The sequence below is a fragment of the Myripristis murdjan genome, chromosome 17, assembly GCF_902150065.1.
Source record: "Myripristis murdjan chromosome 17, fMyrMur1.1, whole genome shotgun sequence".
Lineage (NCBI taxonomy): Eukaryota > Metazoa > Chordata > Actinopteri > Holocentriformes > Holocentridae > Myripristis > Myripristis murdjan.
The window spans coordinates 12,827,255-12,850,978 of record NC_043996.1 but is presented as its reverse complement, the minus strand read 5'-3'; the positions used below and the strand labels follow the sequence as shown (position 1 = coordinate 12,850,978).

Genomic DNA, 23,724 nt, shown 5'->3' with positions numbered 1-23,724 from the left:
TGCATGAAGCAGAGTGGAAAAGGAGTCAAGAGCTGAATATGTCTTTGAAAGCATATTCATCCCAGTTTTGTTACATTTTATTGGTTGTGGATATGTGGGCAGGTCCAATGAATAATGTAACAGTCTAGCAAGCTTCTAGTGTCACCCCCAGAAAGTTGAGTGCAAGGAGGGAGACATGAAGAGACCTCTGAAGGATAACAAGTTTATATTTGAAATCCAATTAAAGATAAATGAAAGAAGGATTCATCTTTTGGCTGCAGAATACAGAGATAGAGATCAGAGCTGAGAAGAAAGTCATTTATATGGAAATCCCTCATGAATTCACATGCTGTTGTAATGTAAAATTTACTGAACACCAACAGTGAACATTTTGTTGGGTTTCTATTTTCTCTTGGCAAAGGAAAATCAGTTGACTGTGATTCTCACTTTGACATACTTTTGTTTCACAAGAAGTGGGTTTTTATATTAACATCTGCAGTTTCTGCTTTCGAAGTTATTTCTCAGGTATGGAATGATATTCTTCTTGGTCGGGATTGGATCATTATTGGCGTTCTCATCCCAATGGCTCCTGCTATATTACTGGTGCTGAGTCTTCAAAAAATCCACCACCTCCCATCAAGCAGCAATTTCCTCTGTGCTCTGGGCAAGATGGAGGCATGTCCTTCCTCCTCCTCCTTCCTCCTAAAAGTCAAGGATAACTATAATACAGGTGGCCTTTACCACACAGCTTGCAGTCGTCCTGATTATGTCTTCAAATGAGAAGTGTCACATCAAGGCTCCATCCTGAACAGAGGGATTGTCAGTGAGAGCCAGGCACTTCATCACAGCTGGCTCTCTGTTTGAGTGGATCCCACTGTGCCACAATCATATTGAAATGAAGGAAAACGTAGGAAAGCCTTAAGGATGGAGATTGTACTAGTTTGCATGCACGTTACAAAGCCAACCGGCTCACTTTGCCAACTTGAATGGCTCTCTGATCATCAGTCTCATTAACCTTGTTTGACTGGTGATTACCTGTTTGTGCCAGCTACTTGGCAAGATTACAAAGCTGTAATGAGATTTTTATAACTGTCAGTTAAAACCTCTCGAAATGCTGTGCTTTTCTGATTAGATGCAAAGATGCAAAAATCACCCTCTGACATGAGAATTTTACAAATCCAGTCTAACAGCAAAACGCCAAAAGCATCAACATGTAGCATCTATAAACTCCCCAATCCTATGTTGTGCTTCACTTTGAAATCAGGAGCAATTAAGCTTCACATTCATCAATTAAACTTCTCTGAAGTAGGGCTTGGCTTTTCTGTCATGTCATACTGCAGGCTGGATTCACACTCAGGCTGCATCTGATCTATTACCTGATACAGTTTGCAAGGGGGTGTGAAAGTTATGATTGTGTTGGTGTCAGAGACCTGTGACTGTTGTGCGAGTGAAGCTCCTGTTTTACATAGGCTGATTAGCATACAGAACAGCATGTACCTTACTGCATCATAAATCCAGTTAGTCTATATCCACACTATGCCGGGTGAATTTCTAAATAGAGCTTTCTTCTCAGATTTTTAAATCTGATCACATGCGTAGCGTGTTGACATGGCCTGCACATGCACTTTGCTTGCTCGATACTAGACTGCAGGCTCAATTTTAAAGATATAGTGGTCCTGTGAAACTAGATGATCAAGGAATCCATTGGTACAAGGCTGGCAAGAAGGATAACCAATGTGCCAAAATTCTGCTAAATTTTATCTGTCCGGACAAAGAAGTCTGGTTTGCTTTGGTCCTTTTCGCGGCTTGATTTTGACCTCCTGCTGGTGTCTCATGCCTTCAGCTGAGGCTGTGTCCACACCAAGCTGGGTAAGTCTGACAACATCATCGTGGTGTTTGTTCATCTTCACCGTCATTTTCAGACTTTCCAAAAGTCCACCACCCCCGCTGCCTAAAGTCGCCTATCGAGCATGACCAGGCGCACGTGCATGGCCTGCAGAAACGCTTCGCATTGTACACTGCAGCCTGGATCACTTGGCAGTCCTACATCAGCTTTCCAAAGGGCCCTGTTTATGTGGGTGGGAAACGATGGCTTAGTGTGGATAGAGGGCCATAACGGACAAGAAAATATGTGTTTTCAAATTTACCCACTTAATATAAACATAGCCTCAGTTGCTGGCAATTTCTGCTAACCCTGAGCTAATGAGCCGATGCAAATGTGACTTCCACACTTCCAGCAGATATGAAATATAGGTCGTTGGTCAGGGGTATTATGGATACATGCCCTGTAGTAATGGCGCTGTTTTTGTTTCTTCTTGTCCATATTAGTGTAGATGTGAAACATTTTGAAAACAGCCTTGTGTGAAGTGAAAACAAGGGACACAAATAGCCATTTTCAGATTTACCCAGCTTAGTGTGGATACTGATTTACTCTCTCTCTCCCTCTGTCATTCTCTCTTCTGCTTGCTTTCACTTTTCATCGTCCTCGGTCACATCCTCACATGTTCGAGCCACTCAGCTTCTTGTTCACTCTATTTGCCCCCAACTCTCCCATACTTTCCGTCACTGTCTCGTCCTGTTTCTCTTGAAGACACACATGCATTTACACACACACAGAGCACGCACAAATATACTGTGTGGACATTTTGGACTCAGTGCCACCGAGATCTGTGCCAGAATCACTCTGGCTCGGTGAGTGGATTCCCAATTACACGCTGGAGTAACGTTACACTGGCGTATTAAAAATTCAAATTTGGACCACACTGAGTGAGTTACTCACAAGCACTGAAAAATGGATGGCTCTTTGGAGAAACACGTGAAGTGCCAGAGCTCATTGTTATTGCATTACATTAATGTGTAATCAGTAAGGAATTAGGCTACTTGCAGCCAGCTGTACAGTAGCTCCCCTGCACTCCAGCCAAGCAGTGGCATCATTGTGTGCTCTTACTTGCCCTAATAACTTGTAAGGATTTAACAAGAGGGGAGTGTGTTAGCTAGCTGACACAGCCTCTCAAAATTGCTGAGTTCAGCTCAGTTCTGCATGTCAGTTTGTCCTCTTCTACTTTTAACCCTCCTATTATGTTTGGGGTCAATTTGACCCCAATCAATGTTTAACGTCTCTAAATAAATGCTTAACATCATTTTTTTTGCTTCATATTTTATGACTTTTCCTAATTTAATGGATACTATCTTGTAATCATGAAATTCACATGATGATATGTTTTCAGTGTCCTGTACGCATTTTGTACGCATCGGTGGTGTTTGGGGTCAATTTGACCCCAGGCTGTTTTAGGTGTAAAAACACCATTTTACACACATTTGTTTTGGTTTTTTTGATGATACTGAGGTCACTATAACATGCAATTTGATATTCTTCATAAAAGTTCCCTCTGCTTTAGGGCCCTAACCTAACATAACCATACTTGAAGTAGTACGGGAACCACTGACATGGGTGGATATGGGGGGAGATATTGGGGAGGGGAAAACATAATACCTACAAGAACTTTGATATTTCCCGCGCTGTGAGGGTGAGGAAATATGGTTCCCATGAGGACATGAGGATAGTTCCCACCACATGGGGGAGGAGCAAACATATAAATGCTTGCACAGCAGCCTTCTAAATCATTTCTCTTGTTGCTCTGTGTACTCTCACTTTATGCTCTCTCTCAGTTGAATATGAGCACTAAGCAAAGGTTTTCTGCCAGTGAGGTTTTGTCACAGCTCTTTGACAGTGAGGTGACACAGAGGAGAATGTGTCTGAGACAGAGGATCATGTGGAGGAGGACCCTGGTTATGAGGCATCCTCTGATGAGAATGAAACCCTCAGTTCTGACCCTCCTGTTGTCTCTCACCCACCAGCAGACACGTTACCTTCCAAAAATGGAGAGGTATCATGGTCCCTCTCCCCACATGAACAACAGGGTAGACTCAGTACTGCTAATGTCATCAAAATGGTTCCAGGGCCCAGCAGATACGCTGTCAGCCATGTCCAAGACATAAAATCAGCATTTGAGCTCTTTGTAACACCATAAGTTGGAAAGGAAATACTTGTGATGACAAACTTAGAGGGGAGGTGTGTGTGGGGACAGTTGGAAAGACTAGGATGTGACCCATTTGCAGGCCTACATTGGGTTACTCACTCAGAAGTTGTGTTTCTTTTTCCTGGGGTCAAATTGACCCCGAACATAAGGCATGTTACTATCCTTGATAATAGAAATTGATTTTCTTTCCAAATGTTACAAATAACAGAAATCTGTTCTTAGAAATATTATTAAGCCATTAAAACACCAAAAATATATTTCTTTCCAATTTTAGGTCAATCAGTGAGATTTTATGGTGATTTGCATATTTTTCCATAGTCGCATAATAGGAATACTGGATGTATAAGTGGGGGTGGGGGGGAGTTATGTTTTATTTAAAGGACTATTTAGGTAGTCAACAAAGAAACCTAAAGTACCTGACACAAAAACTTTGGTAAAAATTTTAATTATAATAATTTTGTTGAGGTTTAAACTGCTGGGGTCAAATTGACCCCAAACATAAGGGGTGTTAGTAAAATTTGAACATAACAGGAGGGTTAAACACATTTCTTGAATTTGACAGGCGCAAGGGAACTTCACAGTGCATCTTCTGCCTTGCAGAATAATTTATTTGAGGAAACAGCCCTGAACCAACCCGAATTATCTTCCAACAGATGGAACAGTTCTTTTTGAAACTATTGTATTGTGCCCTCATTTCAATCCTCCTAAAATTATGCAATTTGTGGCGGATTAAAGACATTTCTCTGAAGACGGCTTTGATGAAAGCTTCCTTCGATGAACCTCTTTGCAGAGATTGAGCTTCAAACCCAGTGAGATTTTTTTATTCGGGGATGACGAGTAATGAAGCCTTGCCTCATTTTGTTGACTTTATAATTCAGGAAGATTTCCTTTTTGAGGGTGCATTGTGCATGTGCAGCAGTTTACTGCATGTTTATCCTTTAGGTTCTTTTTAATGCACAGATGTGTACTCTCAGGTGCTTTAAAATGCACTGTTTCCAGGTGAATTTACTGCATCTCTATGCAAATACTGTTAATGAGATTGCATAATAGTCACACCAATATAAATACATCATAGTAGATTTACACTTGGCAAATAGATATGATTTTGATTCTTGCACTGTGTATCTATGCTTTTGATCAAAATTTCCACCAAGGCTGATATGTTTGAAGCAGCTGATAATGCCTGAACATGGAGCACAGGTGCAGCACTTCATCTTAGCAGCACAGGAGCCCTGGAAGAGTACATTACAAGCTAATGCACTTTGCGGATAATAACAATTTCCCATCTCGTAGCTAGCAAGCAGTGAGTGTGTTCCCTCCTGTACCTGATCTATAATTCAAAGAGAGGGACAGGGCCATGCTAACCCAGCTTAATGAAGCAGTAAATCTGTGTATGACTCACGTTATTGGAGTATTTTGCGCCTATTCAGCTCAGAGGAAGAGAGCCGATGTTCTCTCCTGCACAGCCAGCACCTCGGCACTGGCAACCACAATTGTACTGTACATGCTTTGGCACATGCTTACACAGACGGTGGTGACACAGACAGAAGCATGCATGAAGATACACATACATCCATGCATAATACAAAGACGTCGAGGTCTGGTATGATCTGCTGAGAGATTACCAGCATCGTTAAGAAACTGGTTTTGAGGCATGAGATTTTGTCAGATTTTGAGTAATGAAGTGTGGTAAACCTAAACTGAGGAGCACACTAAATATTAAATTACAGTTACATGTATTAGCACCAGACCTGTGATGATGAGAAAGTGTTAGTGTCATTGCTTTGTGTCAGTGGTTTCAGCATTAATTCGCTTTAAACTTTGGTTACACAATTTGAAATCACTACTGTGTGACAGAGGATTTTTTCCATGACAGACCTACATGATACTGGATGTTTACAGTTGCAAATGCAAACGCTTTCACAAATTGGCTGTAGGTTAAATCACTGTTTTATGGTATCAGTTGGTGATAGAAAGTAGCAAAATGACAATGTATTTCTTCAAAACTTGTGAAATATTACAATAAGGGGGACTGTGCCATGTTGTTTTGGCATGAGATTGTAGTAGTGAATGATCAGTCAACTGGTTGTTTTGTTACCCGGCTGCAGCTGAACTAGAACTTGTCAGATCATAGATACATTTTTCAGCTCCACACAGCTTATTGGGTGCATTTTCTTGTATCACAATATATTATGACAATATATTACATGCCAAGTGACAAGTGACAGACTCAAAAACTAGTACATCTCTTTAGAGTAAGAGACTATAGGACAGGGGTCTCCAACCTTTTTTTTTTTTTTTTTTTTTTATCTAAGAGCTACTTTGAAACACTGGGCTACTCATGTCTCATATTACTTACATTTAATATGCATCAGTGAACTTTAAATCCATAAATGCAGCAATGTTTTTGCACGTATTAAATGTCAACTAAAGCCCACATTTTGCATAAAAAGAAGCAATGCACATCAACGGCATGTGATATGTATTCTATGAATCCAAGTTTAAATTTCAATGTGTCAAATTTGCATGACATGACATATCAAAACACTTTAAATTCCCAAAAAGTCATAGAAGACTTTGCTTACTGACCAAAGTATGACAAAAACATTTTTTTTTTTGGACTTTTTTTCTTTTTTGTACGTAACTTTTTGACGAGCTAGGAGAAGCAGGCAGTGAGTTGGTGGTAGCTCACGAGCTACCCGTCAGAGACCCCGGCTCCAAGCCATAATGTGGTGACTGTGGTGATCAAATAGGCTTAAGCTGATGTAGCATTGTCAAGGTGAGACGAACATTGCCTTAGGTCTTGTAATAGGTGTTGAATCCCAAAACAGATTGTGTGCCAAAACGCCAGCGAGGAGATGAGCCCTCATTTTTCACCCTGGCGGTAAATAGTGGCGAGGCAGTCGGTTTGTCCGTGAGTAATTGGGTTTTATTATGTTGCCCCCTTCCTCAAGCAAAACCCATTAGCTATGTCTTTATGAAATCTGAGGTTTAGCTAATCAATAACTGCCACGCGGAGCAGCAAAGCCCTGCTAGTTCGGCGCAGTGAAATTTGGTTCCCTTGTTTGCGGTGGGGAGGGATTGAGTGCATGCTTCATCAAAGAGTCATCAGTTAAAAGGATAGGACAGCTCTCTCTCTCTCTCTCTCTCTCTCTCTCTGCACGCTGGATTCAGATTCTGCTCCAGTCCTCACTCTTCCTTCCTCCTCCCCTCCACATCTCTTTCCACTTGGTATGGATGGCTTTGATTTTGCTTAAGGATAAGAATCTGAAAGGTCATTCAGCAGTTGGTCTCTTCATCCTTCTTTTCTCCTTATATCTTGCTCTTGGCATGGCTCCCCTCTCATGCATTGCTTTCATTTTTTTTCTGAGACTTTCCCCCGCAATTTCTCTTTTAGCTGTGCTCTCTCTCTCTCTTTCTCTCTCTCTCTCTCTCTCTCACTCTCTCTCTTTCTCTCTCTCTCACACACACTCACTCACTCGCTCTTGCTCTCCCTTTCTCTTTCTTTTTTCTGTCAAGTTTTCATTGGACCTACGCATCAGTTTGAATTCATTTGGAGAGTGTGTTATTTCCTTTCCTAACAGATTTCACCTCTTTGCCTCTTTCATCTCTTCCCAACCATTCTCCTTCATTTCCTCTCAAGCCAGCCAGCCAGCCTTTTTGCTCTTAGTTATCAGACACTTTTAATCTTTCATTTTACTTACTCCATGACCATCCCTCCCTGTCTTTAGTTTCCTCTGTCTTCGGTTTCTTTCTGATTTTAGCCTTTCCACTGCATTTTGATCAAAACTATAATTTATGGGCCTGAGGATTTGGATTACTTAGGGAGATGTTTCCGCTCAGATAGCAGTGAACCTATGTGCTGTTCCCTGAGCCTGTGGTTTTCCAACTTTAGAAACAACCTCTGTGCACTGCAGTGGACTGTGTTATTTTTATTTATATTTATATATATATATATTTTTTTTCTTGGGGTCAGGGCCTGGCTGCATCAGCCATTGTCACTGCTGTGTCTCCCCAGGCACCAGCTGCCTCTTCAACCACCTCTTTTCCCACCTCTCCGCTTTCACATCTCCAGGCTGCAGGGCCACTCAAACACACCTCACCTCAGAGTGAAAGGTTGAAATACCTACCTTCATGTAATACCCTTAGGATAGTATTCATCCCTATTCATCCCTGAAATATGGCTGGGTGATACATCAACATCGTATCGATACTGTGATATGAAACAAAATGTCGTCTCTGATTTTTGGATATTGTAATATCCTGATCTAAGTGTTGTGTTTTTCTAGTTTTAAAGGCTGCCTTACAGTAAAGTGATGTCATTTTCTGAACTTATTGGACTGTTGCAGCTGTTCTGTTATTTGCTGCTTGCTGATTGGTCATCATATCCATGCTACTAATGATTGTTAATCAAGAATCTCTTATGTTTAAATATCTTATAAAAACACCAGTAATCATCCCTCTGGTATTGTTATCGATATCAAAGTATTTGGTCGAACATATCTCAAGATTTAATTTTGTCCATATCGCCCAACCTTACTTTGAAAAATCAGGCCTAATGAAGGTGTTTGAGATCTAAAGTTTTACTTAGTTTTGTACTGCATGTTTGAACAATGGAGGGGCCATTGATCATTGTTATTTTTATTTATTGCCTAAATGTCTATCCAAGAGCTAATAGGGCTGAAGAACAAGGTAATATGATCACACAGTGACTGCAGTATGACTCATGAGTTTAGTGGGAATGATACATTTTGCGTCATAGTTTTAATTTTCAGTCCAAAAAAAAAATGTATTCAAATGAAGATGATGATAGAGAACATACCATGTATTGAGGCTAAGTCTTCACCACAGCAGCCTGGCTTTGATTGTGAGCCAAGCCGTTTGCTGCATGTCATCCACTCTCTCTCTCCTGCCTCTCTTGACTCTCCACTGTTGCCATCAAATAATACAGAAATGACAGTGCAATGAAGAAAGTAATTTGTAAAATGATGATAATGTTATTTTTTTTGGGGTCTGTACCAAACAAGCATATTTTCTCACTTTTGGAGAATGTGATTTGTTGGCCAGGGCATTTCCCAGAATTAAGTACACCAAATCCAACCCTTCTAATGAAAAACAAAAACTGAGCTGAAAAGCTAAAAAAAAAAGCACTTGACACTCACACATTGTATCATTAGTGAATTCGACATTTACCACTCGACAAAATATAATTTCAGGCGATGGTCAATTTACATAAAATTCTAGCGTGACACTACAAAATGAGTGTCTAAGGCGAGAGCTGAAATATGTGATACTTTTTGTTGAAATTGCCATTAAAGGTATAGCTGATTGAATTATTCAGACATACATTATAGTGAATTTCCATATGATGACTAAAAGGAATTCAATTTTAGCATCAGTGCTGTGTTTATAATGAATGCATTTGCATATGAACAGCTGTGTTTTGTTTAGAGGAGATGGCTTGGCAGAGTTTCTTCCCGTCTGGTCCAATTACCCACAATACAATTTACACCTAAGATTGCGGGTGACAGCATCAAAGATTCTCTTATAACCTCATAAATGATATTCATTATGGAACTTGTTCTCACTCATCACGCTACAAATCATCCTCTCTTGTGCCATTGCTTATCAGATGTAACAACGCTGCACCAGTGAGCCAAGCACCCAAAAAAACCAAGACCCTGGAAAATGAAAGTTCTGCAAAGCTCACCTTGATATGCAGCAGCAATAGAGGGTGGCAACACTTTGGAACATAAGATGGGAATTAAAAGGTCTGAGATAAATGATTTGTCTAGAAGGCTGATGCATTGATTTTGTTCTGGGTGGCTTAAGGCTGCACTGTAAGCAGAGATGCATAATTAACAACAGCATGCTCGGTACTAAACGCAGTGTAATCTGGATCAAACCCACCCTGTGCCAACTAGAGCAGATTGGCAGGAAAAGGAGCAGGGGGCTGGGTTGTTCTTTTGCTTTTCGGCCAACTGTGCATTTGCTGTATTTTATGTTCTTTCTACATGTCTTTTTAGAGCTGGCCCAGGCAGCAAAATCAATTGGATAGAACTGCTTTGGTTTTGGATGGGCTTTAACAGTATCATGGGGGTGATAGGAAGAGGGTCCAACGCTGGCTTTCAGTTGTTGTCGTTATTGTTGTTATGGTTGCTGTTTTTTTATGGGCCCATAGAAATACTCCATTAATCTCCCTATCTGTTTTATCTCCGTCCACAGGCAAACAGACGTGCCCTCCAGAGAAATTTGACTGCGGGGGCTCCACCAACAAGTGTGTCTCGTTGTCATGGAGATGTGATGGGGAGAAGGACTGTGAGAACGGGGCGGACGAGCAGGACTGTGCGTCCGGTGAGTTTATTAGGAGGGAGCTGTCAGTCCTGCACTGTACTGTAGTGACAGCGGCACCACGCGCTGCTGTATTTGGAAACTTGGTGACACTGGAGCCGTTCTTCCTGTTGTATTTACTTGCATTCCTCCACTGACATCGACTGCATAATTCAAAACAGACACTAGTGATGGCTGCAGTGTCAGATGAACAGAAATGACTTAGAATAATGGCATTTGCGAGAGCACAGATTCCTCTTTTTTTGGATTTTATGGGGCTTCATCTTCCCTGATCTCTCTTAATCTTCCTGAGGCTTAAGACAGTCAAATATGGGGCATACTATCTAATTGAGATTTGAATGTTGATTTAATTTAAGCGAGTTGCACTTGAAAAAAAAATAACTGTGGATGGGGGATGATATTTGAAGTATCAAATGCAAAATGTGCTTAGAGCAAAAAATATGGACTGCCCTTGTTCATTTCTTCCAGTTCTTCTAAACCCCAAGTCTTCGGCCTATCAACTGCGACAGCTTCAGGTCCATCAAAGATGACTTTACCTCATAACCAGCCAATCAGACAACCCCGTCAAGTGTGTATGTCCCCCACCCCCTACAATGACTATCCCTGCCCTACTTCTGAGGTGCCGTGAAGAATCGGCTTCTTCTTTTCTCTCTCTCCCTTGCTCCTCCACGTCGAGAAAAATTGATTGAGGCAACAGACCCGTGGGGGGTGTGATGTTTGGACTTTGAAGATTGTGCCGAGTGGCACGTGGCAGAAACTACACAGAGGGAAAGGAAGAGAAAAAATCATCTCCTTATTATCTTCACATGTGTAGATGATGTTGTCAGTTTTCTCACGCATTTGCTCCCCTTCAGTTGTTTATTTGTGTGCGGGTGTTAACGCCGGGGCTTGATGACAACTGATCAATTCATGACTACTTAATCAGAAAAATACACAATTTCGCATTTCTTTTTCTTTAGAGGGGATGTCAAATCGAATCGGCTTAAAAAGAAAAGGTGAATTTGAAATAGACGGCTGACTTGTTGAAGAGGTCTTTTTCCTGCATGCAAATGTTGGAAAAAAAGGAATCCCAAAATAGAGTTAAATACGTGAAGCACTTGAAATGCCTGTCATACACCGTGCTAGACACATCGCTTGCAAGATGCTTGAAATCAAGTGGTTTGCATGCTTGTAATTTCTTTGCCATTCTGCTCTGTTTTTATTCGCATTGCTCTGTGACAGATCACATTGTAAGTACTCTCTTTCAGTGACGTGCAGTGTCGAAGTGGCCCCACGCACTCACACCACACCAAGTGCTAGTGATTCCATCGACTTTAGATCTAATACCTTCTTAACTTGGAGGGCTTTTCACTGCGCTGTCCATTGAGACCCAGTCTAGCTTGTGCTAATCCTTTTTTCATTCTAATGTCTGTATTGATGCAGCGGTCTAAGCCTCTCAGTGGTGACATAAGGGCAGGCAGGCGGCCGCTCAGCCACCCAGGCGGAGGCCACAGCTCTCCAGAGGTAAACCGCCACTCCGCATGGCCTGAAGGCAGAAGCTAACTCCAACACCAGTGCTCTACAGGGCCTGGGAACATTGTTAATTAAGGCTATTAAGGGCTGCTCAGACCAGTTTATCTGAACACTGATTTGGCCCAGAACTGGCCAGCAAGATTTATGTCTGTGGGGATCTTCCTAGAAATAAATTTAATCAAGGGTAAAAGGCTTTTAAATATAACCTTACTCTGGGTTATGTTTGTGGTCAAAAGTGCTCTAAGTGATACAAAAATGAGAGGAATGTGAATGGAATTGCAAAATAACCTGGGGCACACAGCTCACATTATTTGAGCCAGGCAAGAATGATAATTGATTTCCTGCCGCCTTGTGTGTCAAAAACACCGCGTGTTATATTACTCTAATTACCCGCAGCTGAAGGCCTCAGATCTTTAATTCACAGAAATGAAGTGCGGCGAGGGAGGGAGTGGTGGAAATTAACCATTGGTCCAGGCACGTCTCAGTGCATCTGTTATGTTGCCGGCTAGCTGTTGGCATATTGGCAGTGGGGGGATTCACTCAAAAAAAAAAGCCCTAATGGTCCTGTAAGTTTCTTCCAGAGGTAGAACATGAATGAACAGCGATAAGAATACTATAGACGTCTACAAAACAATCCATCTCAGCTTTCTACATGAATAAACTACTTGCATTTATGCAAAGGCAGATTAATTCAGCAATCGGTCTTAACAGAGAGAGAGAGTAAAACATTTTAATGAATGGCCCGTTTTTTTAATTGCATTACCTTCCCACCAGCGTAGGCACACAATTACTAACCGAGTAGAGGAGACACCGGAGAGAAATATCAGGCAGGGTTCAAACCTCGGCCACCGGGGGCATGTGCATTTTTTTTTTTTTTTTTTCTTTCTAGAGGCAGGGAACTTAACCATGCAACCATTTCTGGGTACAATTACTAACATGAAGTGTGTTAAATCTCGCAGTAGTAAAATAGGCAACTTATGTGAGTTCCTGTGTAATTGACAAACCACTGTTGTGCCGCTGGGCATCAGATGTTGAAGGAATTCCCCCGTTGTAAACAATAAACGCTGCCACAGTGCACATGTTCATGTCCTGTAAAACCACCACTGCGGCACCAACATTTGATGTGATCAAACTCACATTGCCTGCTGTAGATGAGTTTTTTCCCCCCGTTAACAGTGACACTCTGCCATCTGTTCTGGGTGTAGCTGGTCAGTCATTACCGAGTGAGAAATAGGTGATTCTGAGCCCGCAGTGATACAGTTTATGGAAAGACCTTTATCTTATCAGACTACCAGATGGGCGGGGTATGCCATATCATCACATCCAGATGGGGTTAGGAAAGTTGTCAATCAAAGAAAAGAAATTGACATTCCAGTTTTTTGCCTCTAACTGATATTGGCTGAGCAATTTCATTATGACAATATGCCTTGATAACATCTGGGATATTGGATATGTCATGTTATGCCTTCAGTGTTGTCTCGTCCTGATTTTAAAGGCTGCATGACAGTAAAGGGATGCAGTTTTTTGAACTTATTAGACTGTTGTAGCTGTTCTGTTATTTTCCTTTTCCTGCTTGGTCAGTAATTCACATTACTAATGATTGTCGTTTAGGAAGGGTAGACCCATTGACTTCTTTGCAAATACTGTTTAAAAGCTTACATTTGAATGCGGTGGCTTCCCTGCAACACTTATCACTCATCGTCTCTGTATCACTCACCGCTCGCCACTCTCTTTTAAATACAAGCCTGCCTTTGTTTTGTTTCTGCCTAATGCTTAATGCCTAGAGAGTACACATCCCAAAGTGGATGGGCTCAAGTTTAATCCTGCTTACAGTGAGCAGAACATTCAGACTCACTGTATTTACCCAAGTGGGAGACCCCCGAGACGGCCCCTACTGGAGAGGTTTCACTCCCAATACTGACTCTGTTGGAACGCGCCCAGTTAAGCCCAATGCACTCCGCTATTAGTAGAAATTAACTGAGTGCGCTACCCACTGCAGACGTGCAAAAGTAAATCTTGTAGAGGCATCCTGCTAATTGAGTCATCCACATGTTGAATTATGTATTAAGTAGAATCTAGCCCCCACCAGAGGAAGCTCCCTCTGATTAACATTACATTAAGCAGTAGCTTGCAGAGAGGCTCCAAAAGAAAGTTCAGCTGTGTTCTCCACTTGCAATGATGTGGAGAGTAATGTGCATTTACGCACTCGCATTTCTCCGAAGTGCATCTGTCTGCTGGGATCTACTGCAAGGCAGAGGTAGTGGGTCTGGATTTGTGTGTTTCTGTGCAAGCGTGCGTGTATGTGTGTGTACCATGGCATAGGAAGTTTACTCCTTTTATCCTGACCTAAAATCCAGCTACCATCTTGGACTTGAACTCAGTGTAAATGGGTTATATCTACAATTTGGTCCTGCATTCTAAACCGTGCAGCAGTCCAAGGTAATTATCTGCTTGAGGTCCAATCAGCAGAGGTGTGGACAGGTCATCTGCTAATTTCTGACCCGTGTAGATGCAGTGATGCAGGACGTGCTCTACATTTTCGGCAGGCAATCCTCACCTTTGTGTGTCTTGAAAGGTGTGCTATACAAAACTGCAGAGTGAAGTGAAGTGAGTGAGACAATACTATTAGAGATCTGAAATGCAAAGAGATTCAGAACGCAGAACAAGAATATTTCTCCCAGCATTTTCCCAGCAACCTTACAGCCTCCTCCCCTATCACGCTCCCTCTGAAGAGATGGGATGTCCCTGATTGGTCAATATCCAGACACAGAGCCTTCTGATTGGTCCGTTTTAGAGACACGGCTTGTGTGTCATTATAATTACTGCTAGGTAAAACACTTACCTACCTATAATCCCATTTCATGGTGCTCCTACAGAGGGACTTTTTAGTTCTCTCTTGCATCAACAACCTCAGTTATTCATACTTTTTTAATGTGAAGGGCAAGATGACCTTATCCCTGTCTTTGTTTTTTTTATGCAAGAATATTCTTACTTTGAATGACACATTTTCCTTCAACAACTTCAACCATCAAATTTTGTGCTTGTTCCACATTTTTGGCAGCAGTTTGGCGTAGTGCACCTTTAAAACGGCAACAATTGAAATCATGAAAACAGTGACCATTTATACTCAAGATTTGGAATGAGCACGCAATCTAGGCTTGTAGCAGCTATGAGAACCACGCAGACTCCACAGTAAAGTCACATGTTTATTCCATTATTCTGCTGTTCTATTTGTCAGTGTAGTCTAGGGTCCTCTCTTAAATCGAGTCTGGCTTTTATGGCTGTAATCTGTGATTTCTCTGTAATCATAGATCTCTGGGACTGGACTCTGTTCTCAGTTTTAATGTGAAGTCGCTGGGGTGAAATGTTGGAGAAAATGCTGCATTTCAGTCGTGTTAGAAGACTGTGACGCTGTCTGACCTGGAGGTGAACTATGTAATTCTGCACTTCTGCTAATGTGAACAGTGTCACCATGTAAGATCCACTGGCTTGATGTGAAAGTGGTTCTCGAGGCGTCATGATCATCATTGTGTATGTTCTCTGGCATGTGACACTTGACAATGTGTGTGCATAGACAATATTTCTGTGTGTGAGTGTGTGTGGTGCTGCTTGTATTTCTGCTTGTTTCCTTGATTCATTTTTAAAGCCACTTGGGTAGTGTCAGATGTACAATGACTCTATTTTCCACACAGCTGTGAAAACACTGCCGTCCCTGTAGTGAGACTGAACCCGCAGATCCTGTGCAATGCCGATGATGAAGCTTTCAGCGAGGGCTGTTTCACAGGACTCAAGTGCTCCCACAGACACAGTTTTTACCCAGTTTCATTCTGCTTATCAAAACATTAGCATTTGCTGGGCTGCTATCTCGACAGCTTTTCCATTTAGCTAAACGGCGGGTGTTTTTGCCTCAGCGGTGATTCAGCATTCACAATGCCTTTCCTCGTTGGCCCTCAGCTTGCCTTCTCAGTCAATAATGATACCAGAGGGAAGGTTTGAAAAAACACTTCCTCCCCTTTGTCTCCCACCTTGTCCTCTATTATCTGCTCCCCATTGTTACTGTGGAGGACAGACTTGTCTCTTCTCCATTACGGCTCTGTTTACTCTGTAAATGTGTGTGTGTGGCATCACAGGAAAGGTCAGCCATTGAGCTGTTTCCCCAGTGAGGAGCTATGACCCGTCTGAGCCATCAGTCAGTGTGAGTGTATTTGTGTCTATCTCTCTGTGTTTCTGTGTTTCTGTCGATGTATCCTGCAGATGCATATGTGTGTATGTGTATGTGTGTGTGTGTGTGTGTTCCAATGACCTTCCTGCAGTGGAGCAATGCTGCAGCCTCACTGGACTCCTGAGTCCATATCTATGAGATAGCCAAGGACCTGTTTAGCTACACAGACACTGATTGATATGCACAGAGGTATTGTTGGGTGTATGGATAAAAAGACTCAGTGAAACGGCTCCTCTCGGGCACGCTCACACACACTCTGTATTTTTCTCTTTTCATCTCTTTTTTTCCTTTTTTATCCACTCTTAATCCCCCTTTCTCTTCCTCTACACCCACAATTTAGTCTTTCACTTTCTCACTTTATCCTGTTTCTCCTTTGTGCTTTCTGACTCAAACACACACACACACACACACATACACATACACACATACACAAACACAGACAGACAGACAGACAGACACACACACACACACACACACACACACACACACACACACACACACATACATACATCAGCTTTAAGACTAATGTGACTAGAGTGACCAGTCATCCCTCCCCTCTACCTCTGAGCTAGTGGTTGCCGCCGGCAACCATCTCCCCTCATCCGAGCACCCAGAGAGAGTGAACTGGGTCGCACTGCCAGCTCCTGGTTGGCTGACTGGCCATTATTTCAAAATACCTTTGACTTCTCCTTGTAAAAGCAGATACAGTGGTAGTCACAGTAAATGTCTTCCCACCCAAGAATGAAGGGATAATATGTTGCTGTGCGCGTACACGCTAACCACATTCCACACGGCTATGTGTTTGTTATAGTAGTAATTGGGATGAATTTTTGTGTACCTAAATGGCTTATCAACTTGTTCCCTTTATTTTCAAACCACATGTTGTTAAAGGTCTGTGTTATTATTCTTGGTTTTGGTGAAAATATTTTAATGGTATGCCTTAAATAATAACAAGAATTATGATGGCCTGTCGAAGCAGAGTTTAGTACAATACTGAATGAGCTCTTGTTGGTAATACACAATAGTAAAACACTGAACACAATAGATAAACACTGAAAACTGAAATTATAGGAAGCCAGAAGGCATGGCCAATTTAAAAAAAAAAAGGTACTTATTGGTTTTTCTTGTAACTTCATTGTAATCTAATCAGCTGACAGTATTTGCTAATTTGCATATAACTGGCATGAGCTGTCCCTAATTCAGCATGATGGCAAGTTTTATTAAGGACTTTTTAATGCCACATTGAATGAAATCTAAGGCTAATGTTGCAGCTGAAGTTAGCATTGAAATGAAAGAGGATAAGCATTTTTTTTTTTTTTTGGGCAGTCAGAGTGCTGGACAGATTTCTCACTGATTTCTCTCAGAAAGCCAGAGCACCAAAAGCGACAAACTTTTTAAACTGCTGGAACAGATTTCAAGACATAAAGGCTGTATTTGATAGTATTCATGGACTTTGGAGGCCTTGAATAGAGGTAATCAGATTCGGTTCCTGCATGCAGCCTCTATTTGTTTCCAAGGGGGGTTTTTTTGGAGGCAGCAACATCTTTCCCACGGGTTGAGAAAGTAGCTGTTTGTTACGAGTCACTTTTGAGAGATGTTATGGTGAAAGTTGCTAAATTGAGCGACAAATTCACTGAGCTGGCTGCAGTTGCTTCTTTTGGCCAAGCAAGCTGCACAGTCAGAATTCCTTCATTTACTGCCACTGAGGAAACATCTGCTGCTGTTTCTTCTGCACGGCGAATTACTGAGCTGTGTTAGTTATGCTCTCCCTCTGCTGGTCGGACGCCAGCAAAAGTCAACTTATTCCAAGTGCTTTTTCATTCTAGGTTGTAGAGCTAAATTTTGGAAGTTTTGCCTCAGTGGCAAATGCAGGCAACCAAAGGAGAAAAGTATACCAAGGTCATTTTACTTGCGTACATGGCAAAAGAAAAAGTCTTTAATTTTTCATTCTTCATTTCATTCATTTTTCATTCTTTTCATTGCCGTGGTGTTGCCTTGTTGCCTTATTCTAGTATAAAGACTTTTCTTTTCCTTTAAGACAGAGTACCTTCATGGCCTTTTTTCTCTTGGTTGCCTGCACTTTTCAAGCCTTTCACCATAGAGACGAGACTTAAAAAGATATTATTTTGCTGATGCTCATGTACCTACCCTGTACCTCAAAGCACCTGTTGGATCATCAGAGCCAAGGAGCGCTTCTGATAATCCAGGTTTTTCATTATGGTGCAAACGGAAAAGTTTTTAGTGGCTGCTGAATATATTCTTTTTCAGGAAAATACTCCCATTTATTTACTCAAGGAGCATGTAAAAGATGTAATATTGAAATATATTCAGTAAATATGTAAAAAATAGTGCAGTGTTACGGGAAATGCAGTCTGTCTAACATTCATGGACACCATAGTATTATCAAGCTCTTATCTGAGGAATGAGGAAACGAGGTGTATTTCAAATACAGTTGCTGTAAGGTTTATTTTTTTCACTTTGACAGAGATAGGCTAATGACTCCCATAGACCTCAAGTCTTTATGCTAAGCTAACACGAAATGATACCCATAGGAACTGAACCACTTGAAGTACAGAGGCAAAAATGGTATCAAACATCTTGTCGTAGTCTGTCTAAGGCGGGGAAAGGCTATTTTGCCCAAACTATTGGCGTATTCCTTAAAATCTAGACCTACAATGGGAAATACACTGTTCCACTACAATCAAGGCATCATCTAAAGATTGGTAGATGTGTACAATATCCTCACCACGCAGTCTCTGAGCTCAAAGTCAAATCTCCCTCAAAAAGGTTTTGAATTCATTTACTCGGCCCCCCATCGAGAAACAAAGTCTCTGCCAGAGCAACCAGGCTACTCATGTATGTTACTAATGGTCTTCCCCATGTGTAATAATGTGCATGTCTGTTGGATCTCCTCAATAATTTAGTGCCAGATTAGCATGGAGTGAGGGCAGAGGCATTGCAGGAAATGTTATAAAACACAGCGGATGCAGATATAGCTTCGTTAACATTAATGAAGATAAAGCCATTCAATGAACTGAATGTGCAACACTTGCTTTTGTTTCAGCTGGTATGCGTGTCTTGGTAAAGCAGTGCATGTGGTTCTGTGGTAATCTTGCTGGTCCCAGTGAAATTAATTAATTAAACACTTATGTGTGCAATGGAAAAGAAATACATGGCACATTTAACATGTGGTATAATTAAATAGAATAATAATTAGGGCAATATGACTCACATTCAGTAGCTGAGGAAATGTTCAAACAGTTAAAATTATTGTGTGGTGATTTTCTTATGGTTATCTTTTTACCGTGCTCCTTTATTTCCCCCTTCTCTGTGTGCTGTGACTGTCTTTGGTCTTGTTTGATTTTGATATTAAATCTTTTAACAGCCTACTGAGTAAAAAATACCAAAAGGCGCCAGTTTCATCTGCTCAGTCAGTCTCAGTGAATGGTTAACTGCAGACACATTTGAAATTCAGAACCATTTTCAATACGGACCCCTGTTTTGATCAGATAGTCAAGTGTTATCAGCAAAAACCTCACATTTTGGCATCCATTTTTCCCTTGCTGTAATAATTGACGGCTGACACTGTGAACGTGCAGGAGAGCTTGAGCTTGAGTGCGATCTGACTGTTCCTGTCCGGGTGGGTTTGGACATGACAGAAATTTCAAGCATATGGGCCAGGTCAGGTCAGATTTTTAGCCCCAGGTTTCAGATTTTATGCTTTTTCAACTTATTTTAATGGGTATTTTAATGGGAACTTTTAATGGGTATTGGATGTTGTCTTAAGGCATGGATTAATGAACAACTTCATCAAAGTGGTATTTAAACTAAATTTTAGATTGAGCCTTTGGATGGGTTTGATAAAGCCCTATATTAAATTTAGTTTGTCCATCAATCCATTTTAATCTGAGGGTGGCAGACACTACACAGACTACAGTTACTACAGTTACTACTACAGTTAATGAGTAGACTAAATATACTTTTCATCAGTACAAATGTATGGTTTCATTAAGTATCTGGCAGGTGGTGGTCACATTTCAGATTCAGACCAAATTTTCTCTCTCTTTGTTTGGGGTTGGGTTCAAACCTTTGTTATGGTTAGGCTAGTGGTTTAGTGTGGGTTCAGACATGTTTTTTTTTTTTTTTTTTTTCAGCCGGATAATGTTCAAAATAGCAGGCCTAATTCAAGCTCTACTGTGCAAGCATTTTTTTTTTCTCTGGGACCAAACCAAACTGCTTGACAGGCATTACACAGGGTCAAAAATGGATGCGCGAAATGGGAGAAACAAAACAACTAAAATTCGCCATCCCTGATATTTTGGAGATGTAAGGTTTTTGCAGGCCACTGGCAATAAGCTGCTTTCTTTAAAAGGTGCTGATTCTCTGTAAAAAAAAAAAAAATTTTTAAAGCAGCAGCCTTTTCCTGTAGCTGGCCACATAAAGCCATGGGCAATGGTGTCAAAGCTAACTCCCTGTGGTTTGTATAAATATCAAATCCTGATTCTTCCCAGTTCAGGCCTCTGTGCAGCGAGGCTCACAGTGGGAGCACTGCCTCTCTTCACAGCCTGGGTGCCACTGGTCAGGCTGAGCAAAGCCAGGAAAGGCAGAGAGAGACAGAGAGGGTATAGGAAGAGAGGGAGAAATGAGAAAAAAGGATTTGTTTGTAACAGTCAGAGGTTGGCTTTGCAGACAGAGTAGCTGTTTTTTCTCCTTCAAGTCGGTTAGTTTTACTGTATTTTCATTCTTCTTTAAAGCACTTTGAATTGGCTCTGTGTATGAAATGTGCTGTATAAATAATGCTGCCTTGCCTTGCCTAGTTTTAGCAAGCATGAAAATTAATAAGTTAAATTGAACTGTATAGACGCCCAAGCACTTGCAATAGCATATGTATAACCCATCTAAGCAAACAAGCCAGAGAGAGAGAGAGAGAGAGAGAGAGAGAGAGAGAGAGAAAGAGATAGATAGAGAGAGAGAGATGTTTTGAGAGGGCGAGATATAGGTTGGTAGTGATCTGTCACAGAGGGAAGAGAGGGGCAGGCAGACAGCTAAGAGAGCTCTATTATCTCTCTCTCCACAGGAGAGGAACCATCTCAACATCTTCCTGTGATAACCAACATCACCCCCCTCCTCCCCCTCTCTCCTCGCTGGTTGTGATACCAATATCACCTCTCGGCATAGCTGAGACTCTATCACTGTTATTTTAAACTCCATCTCTCTCTCTCTCTCTCTCTCGATGCTGCTTATTATTTTGAACTTTAGTAACCTGAATGCAGTTTCCCTCCTCCCATCTCTCTTTCTCTCTTATGCCTTCAAGTGTAGCCGTTGTCAAAGTCCCTTTTTATGTTTCATGCAATACAGGCAAAAAAAAGAACCATCACCGTGCTATTGCTCTGCTCTGTGGTTTATTTTGAGCGGTGAGAATCTGCAGGGAATGGTCGGGTAACTACCTATTTGAAAGGCACAAGTAATGACGTGAAACATACAGTAGCCATTCACTTCTACTTGTCAGCCACTGAGAGAGAATAGGCAGCATCGATCTCAAAATACCACCTATTCAGAAGAGAGATAAATGCTCAATGGGGACCTAAAGTGGCTGCCTCTTCCTTTACTACCACCTCCCTACTCTGTTTTTGGCGAAACAGGCGACTCAGGACCTAATTTACTGCTGAGACTTCTTTCTGGATTAATATAATTATTTCAGAGTATCTCAGGCTTAAACTTGGTATGAGTAAAATTCTAAATTCCTTGATAATTATGCTCTGCCAGAACGATTGCTTTGTTTCTGGGTCACTGAAATTGTTCTGCTTTTTTTCCTCATTTTGCACTCCAGATGCCAAGGCCTGCCCCAGCGGGGAATTCATGTGTGCCAACCGCAAGTGCCTCGCCACTGTGTACGTGTGCGACGGCGATGACGACTGTGGCGATGGCAGCGATGAACTCAAGTGCTCCTCCCCTCTGACCTGTGGGCCCAATCATCTCCGCTGCAACACCTCCGAGTGTGTGCCGCTCATGTGGAGCTGCGACGGAGACCCCGACTGTTCCGATGGGTCGGACGAGGGGCCGGAGCGCTGCGGCGGCGACGGGGTGCCGTACCCGCCGAGCCGCCGGGCCAACTGCACCGTGGGGGAGTTCCGCTGCGCCAACGGGGAGTGTGTGCGGTTGGCCTGGAAGTGTGATGGAGACCCAGACTGCAAGGACAAGTCTGACGAGTCTGACTGTCGTGAGTATCTTTTTATTGCATGAATGGCTCTGTTTATATTATTCATTTTTTTTGTTTTGTTTTTGTGTCTTTCTTCCCTCGCACACCCCCTCTGTCTCTGCAGTTCCTTGTCTTCATCTTCTTAAGCCTTTTCTCTTTTGTTTCACAAGAATACAATTATGTTCCTCTTTGCAGTGGTCAATATGTTAACATCTTACAAGGTATCTTGTAGCTTTCCATCTCATTTAAATCTAACAGATTGTTATTTTAGGGATTTATGTTAGATATTTCTTAAAGAGGGGACTGAGTCAATAATTTATACACAATAGAAGGATACAATGCAGCTTTATCCCCCTCAGATTTCCTCCTGCTAGTACAAGCACTATAATTGTAGCCCTGTCCATATGCCTGCTGTCAGCCTTTCATGCAGTATAACTGCATGAATATTTCAACCAGCAATGAAAACAGCTTATATACCCATCTCCTCCAAAGACAGCTCCACACCAGTGTAATTAAACTGGAGCATGCAAACATATTTAAAAGGGTTCCATCCTATATTCCCTCAATATAGTTTCTTCAAACTTAAAGCGTCCCCATGTTACCTAATCCTGTGTTTCCTCAAAATAAAAAGGAGAATAATTTTTGTATCTTAAAATAAGCGCTAATTTGCAATAACTCCAGCCACGTATGCATATGCATCCATGTTTTCATGCATTCACCCACACACAAACTCTCAAACACTTGATCTCCATGGCAAATTTTGGCCTCAGAGGTAGAAAGCTGTGGTTGCTATAAGGTGGGCACAGCTTTATGAACCCGCAAACGGACAGATTTTTGTGTACCAATGAACTGATGGACCAACAGAACGAGGTGGCAGGGCTAAATCACACACTGCTGAGTCCACTGATGAGTCCCACATGTTCCTAAAATAACTGGATAATGAGCCATGAAAGGTGGCATGGCTGAAACATAGGGAGCGGGGCTAACTCACACCATTTCAACAGAAACTCTCTGCTGAGACCAATGATGCCTCACCCAAGAGTCTACTCTGCGACAAATGTTTCATGAGTTATGAAAGTGGGCATGGCTACAGTATAGTGGGTGGGGCACAGCATCACCAGTGAAAGTCTCTGTGTGTGTATGTGTAGGTCTGTCTACCTGTGTGCGTATGTGTGTGACTTTCTACAAAATTTGGCCATGTTATGCAAGTCCATTTAGAGCCTTTTTTAATAGGCCGCTTCCACTGCCACACCCCCGTTTTGCTGGCTGGCATGAACAGTTAATCAGCTGTCCTTGAAAAACTGGTTCATGAAGAACCTTTCCATGAAATCATGAAAGAATTCTCTGAATCCATTTGGAGGTTATGCTCCTTTTTGGCGATAGGCCCTTCCCATTGCCACACCCCCTTCTAGCGAATTGGC

At 41.8% G+C, this 23,724-nt stretch overlaps 1 protein-coding gene across 1 annotated transcript in view; it reads left to right on the top strand.

The window, feature by feature from the left end:
* LOC115374843 (low-density lipoprotein receptor-related protein 8-like) overlaps window positions 1–23,724 on the top strand; it is a 59,917-nt gene that overhangs the window by 5,392 nt on the left and 30,801 nt on the right. The window contains exons 3-4 of the mRNA XM_030073986.1: window positions 10,245–10,373; window positions 21,935–22,324. Coding sequence (XP_029929846.1) covers window positions 10,245–10,373; window positions 21,935–22,324 — 519 coding nt within the window. The remainder of the gene's footprint in view (window positions 1–10,244; window positions 10,374–21,934; window positions 22,325–23,724) is intronic.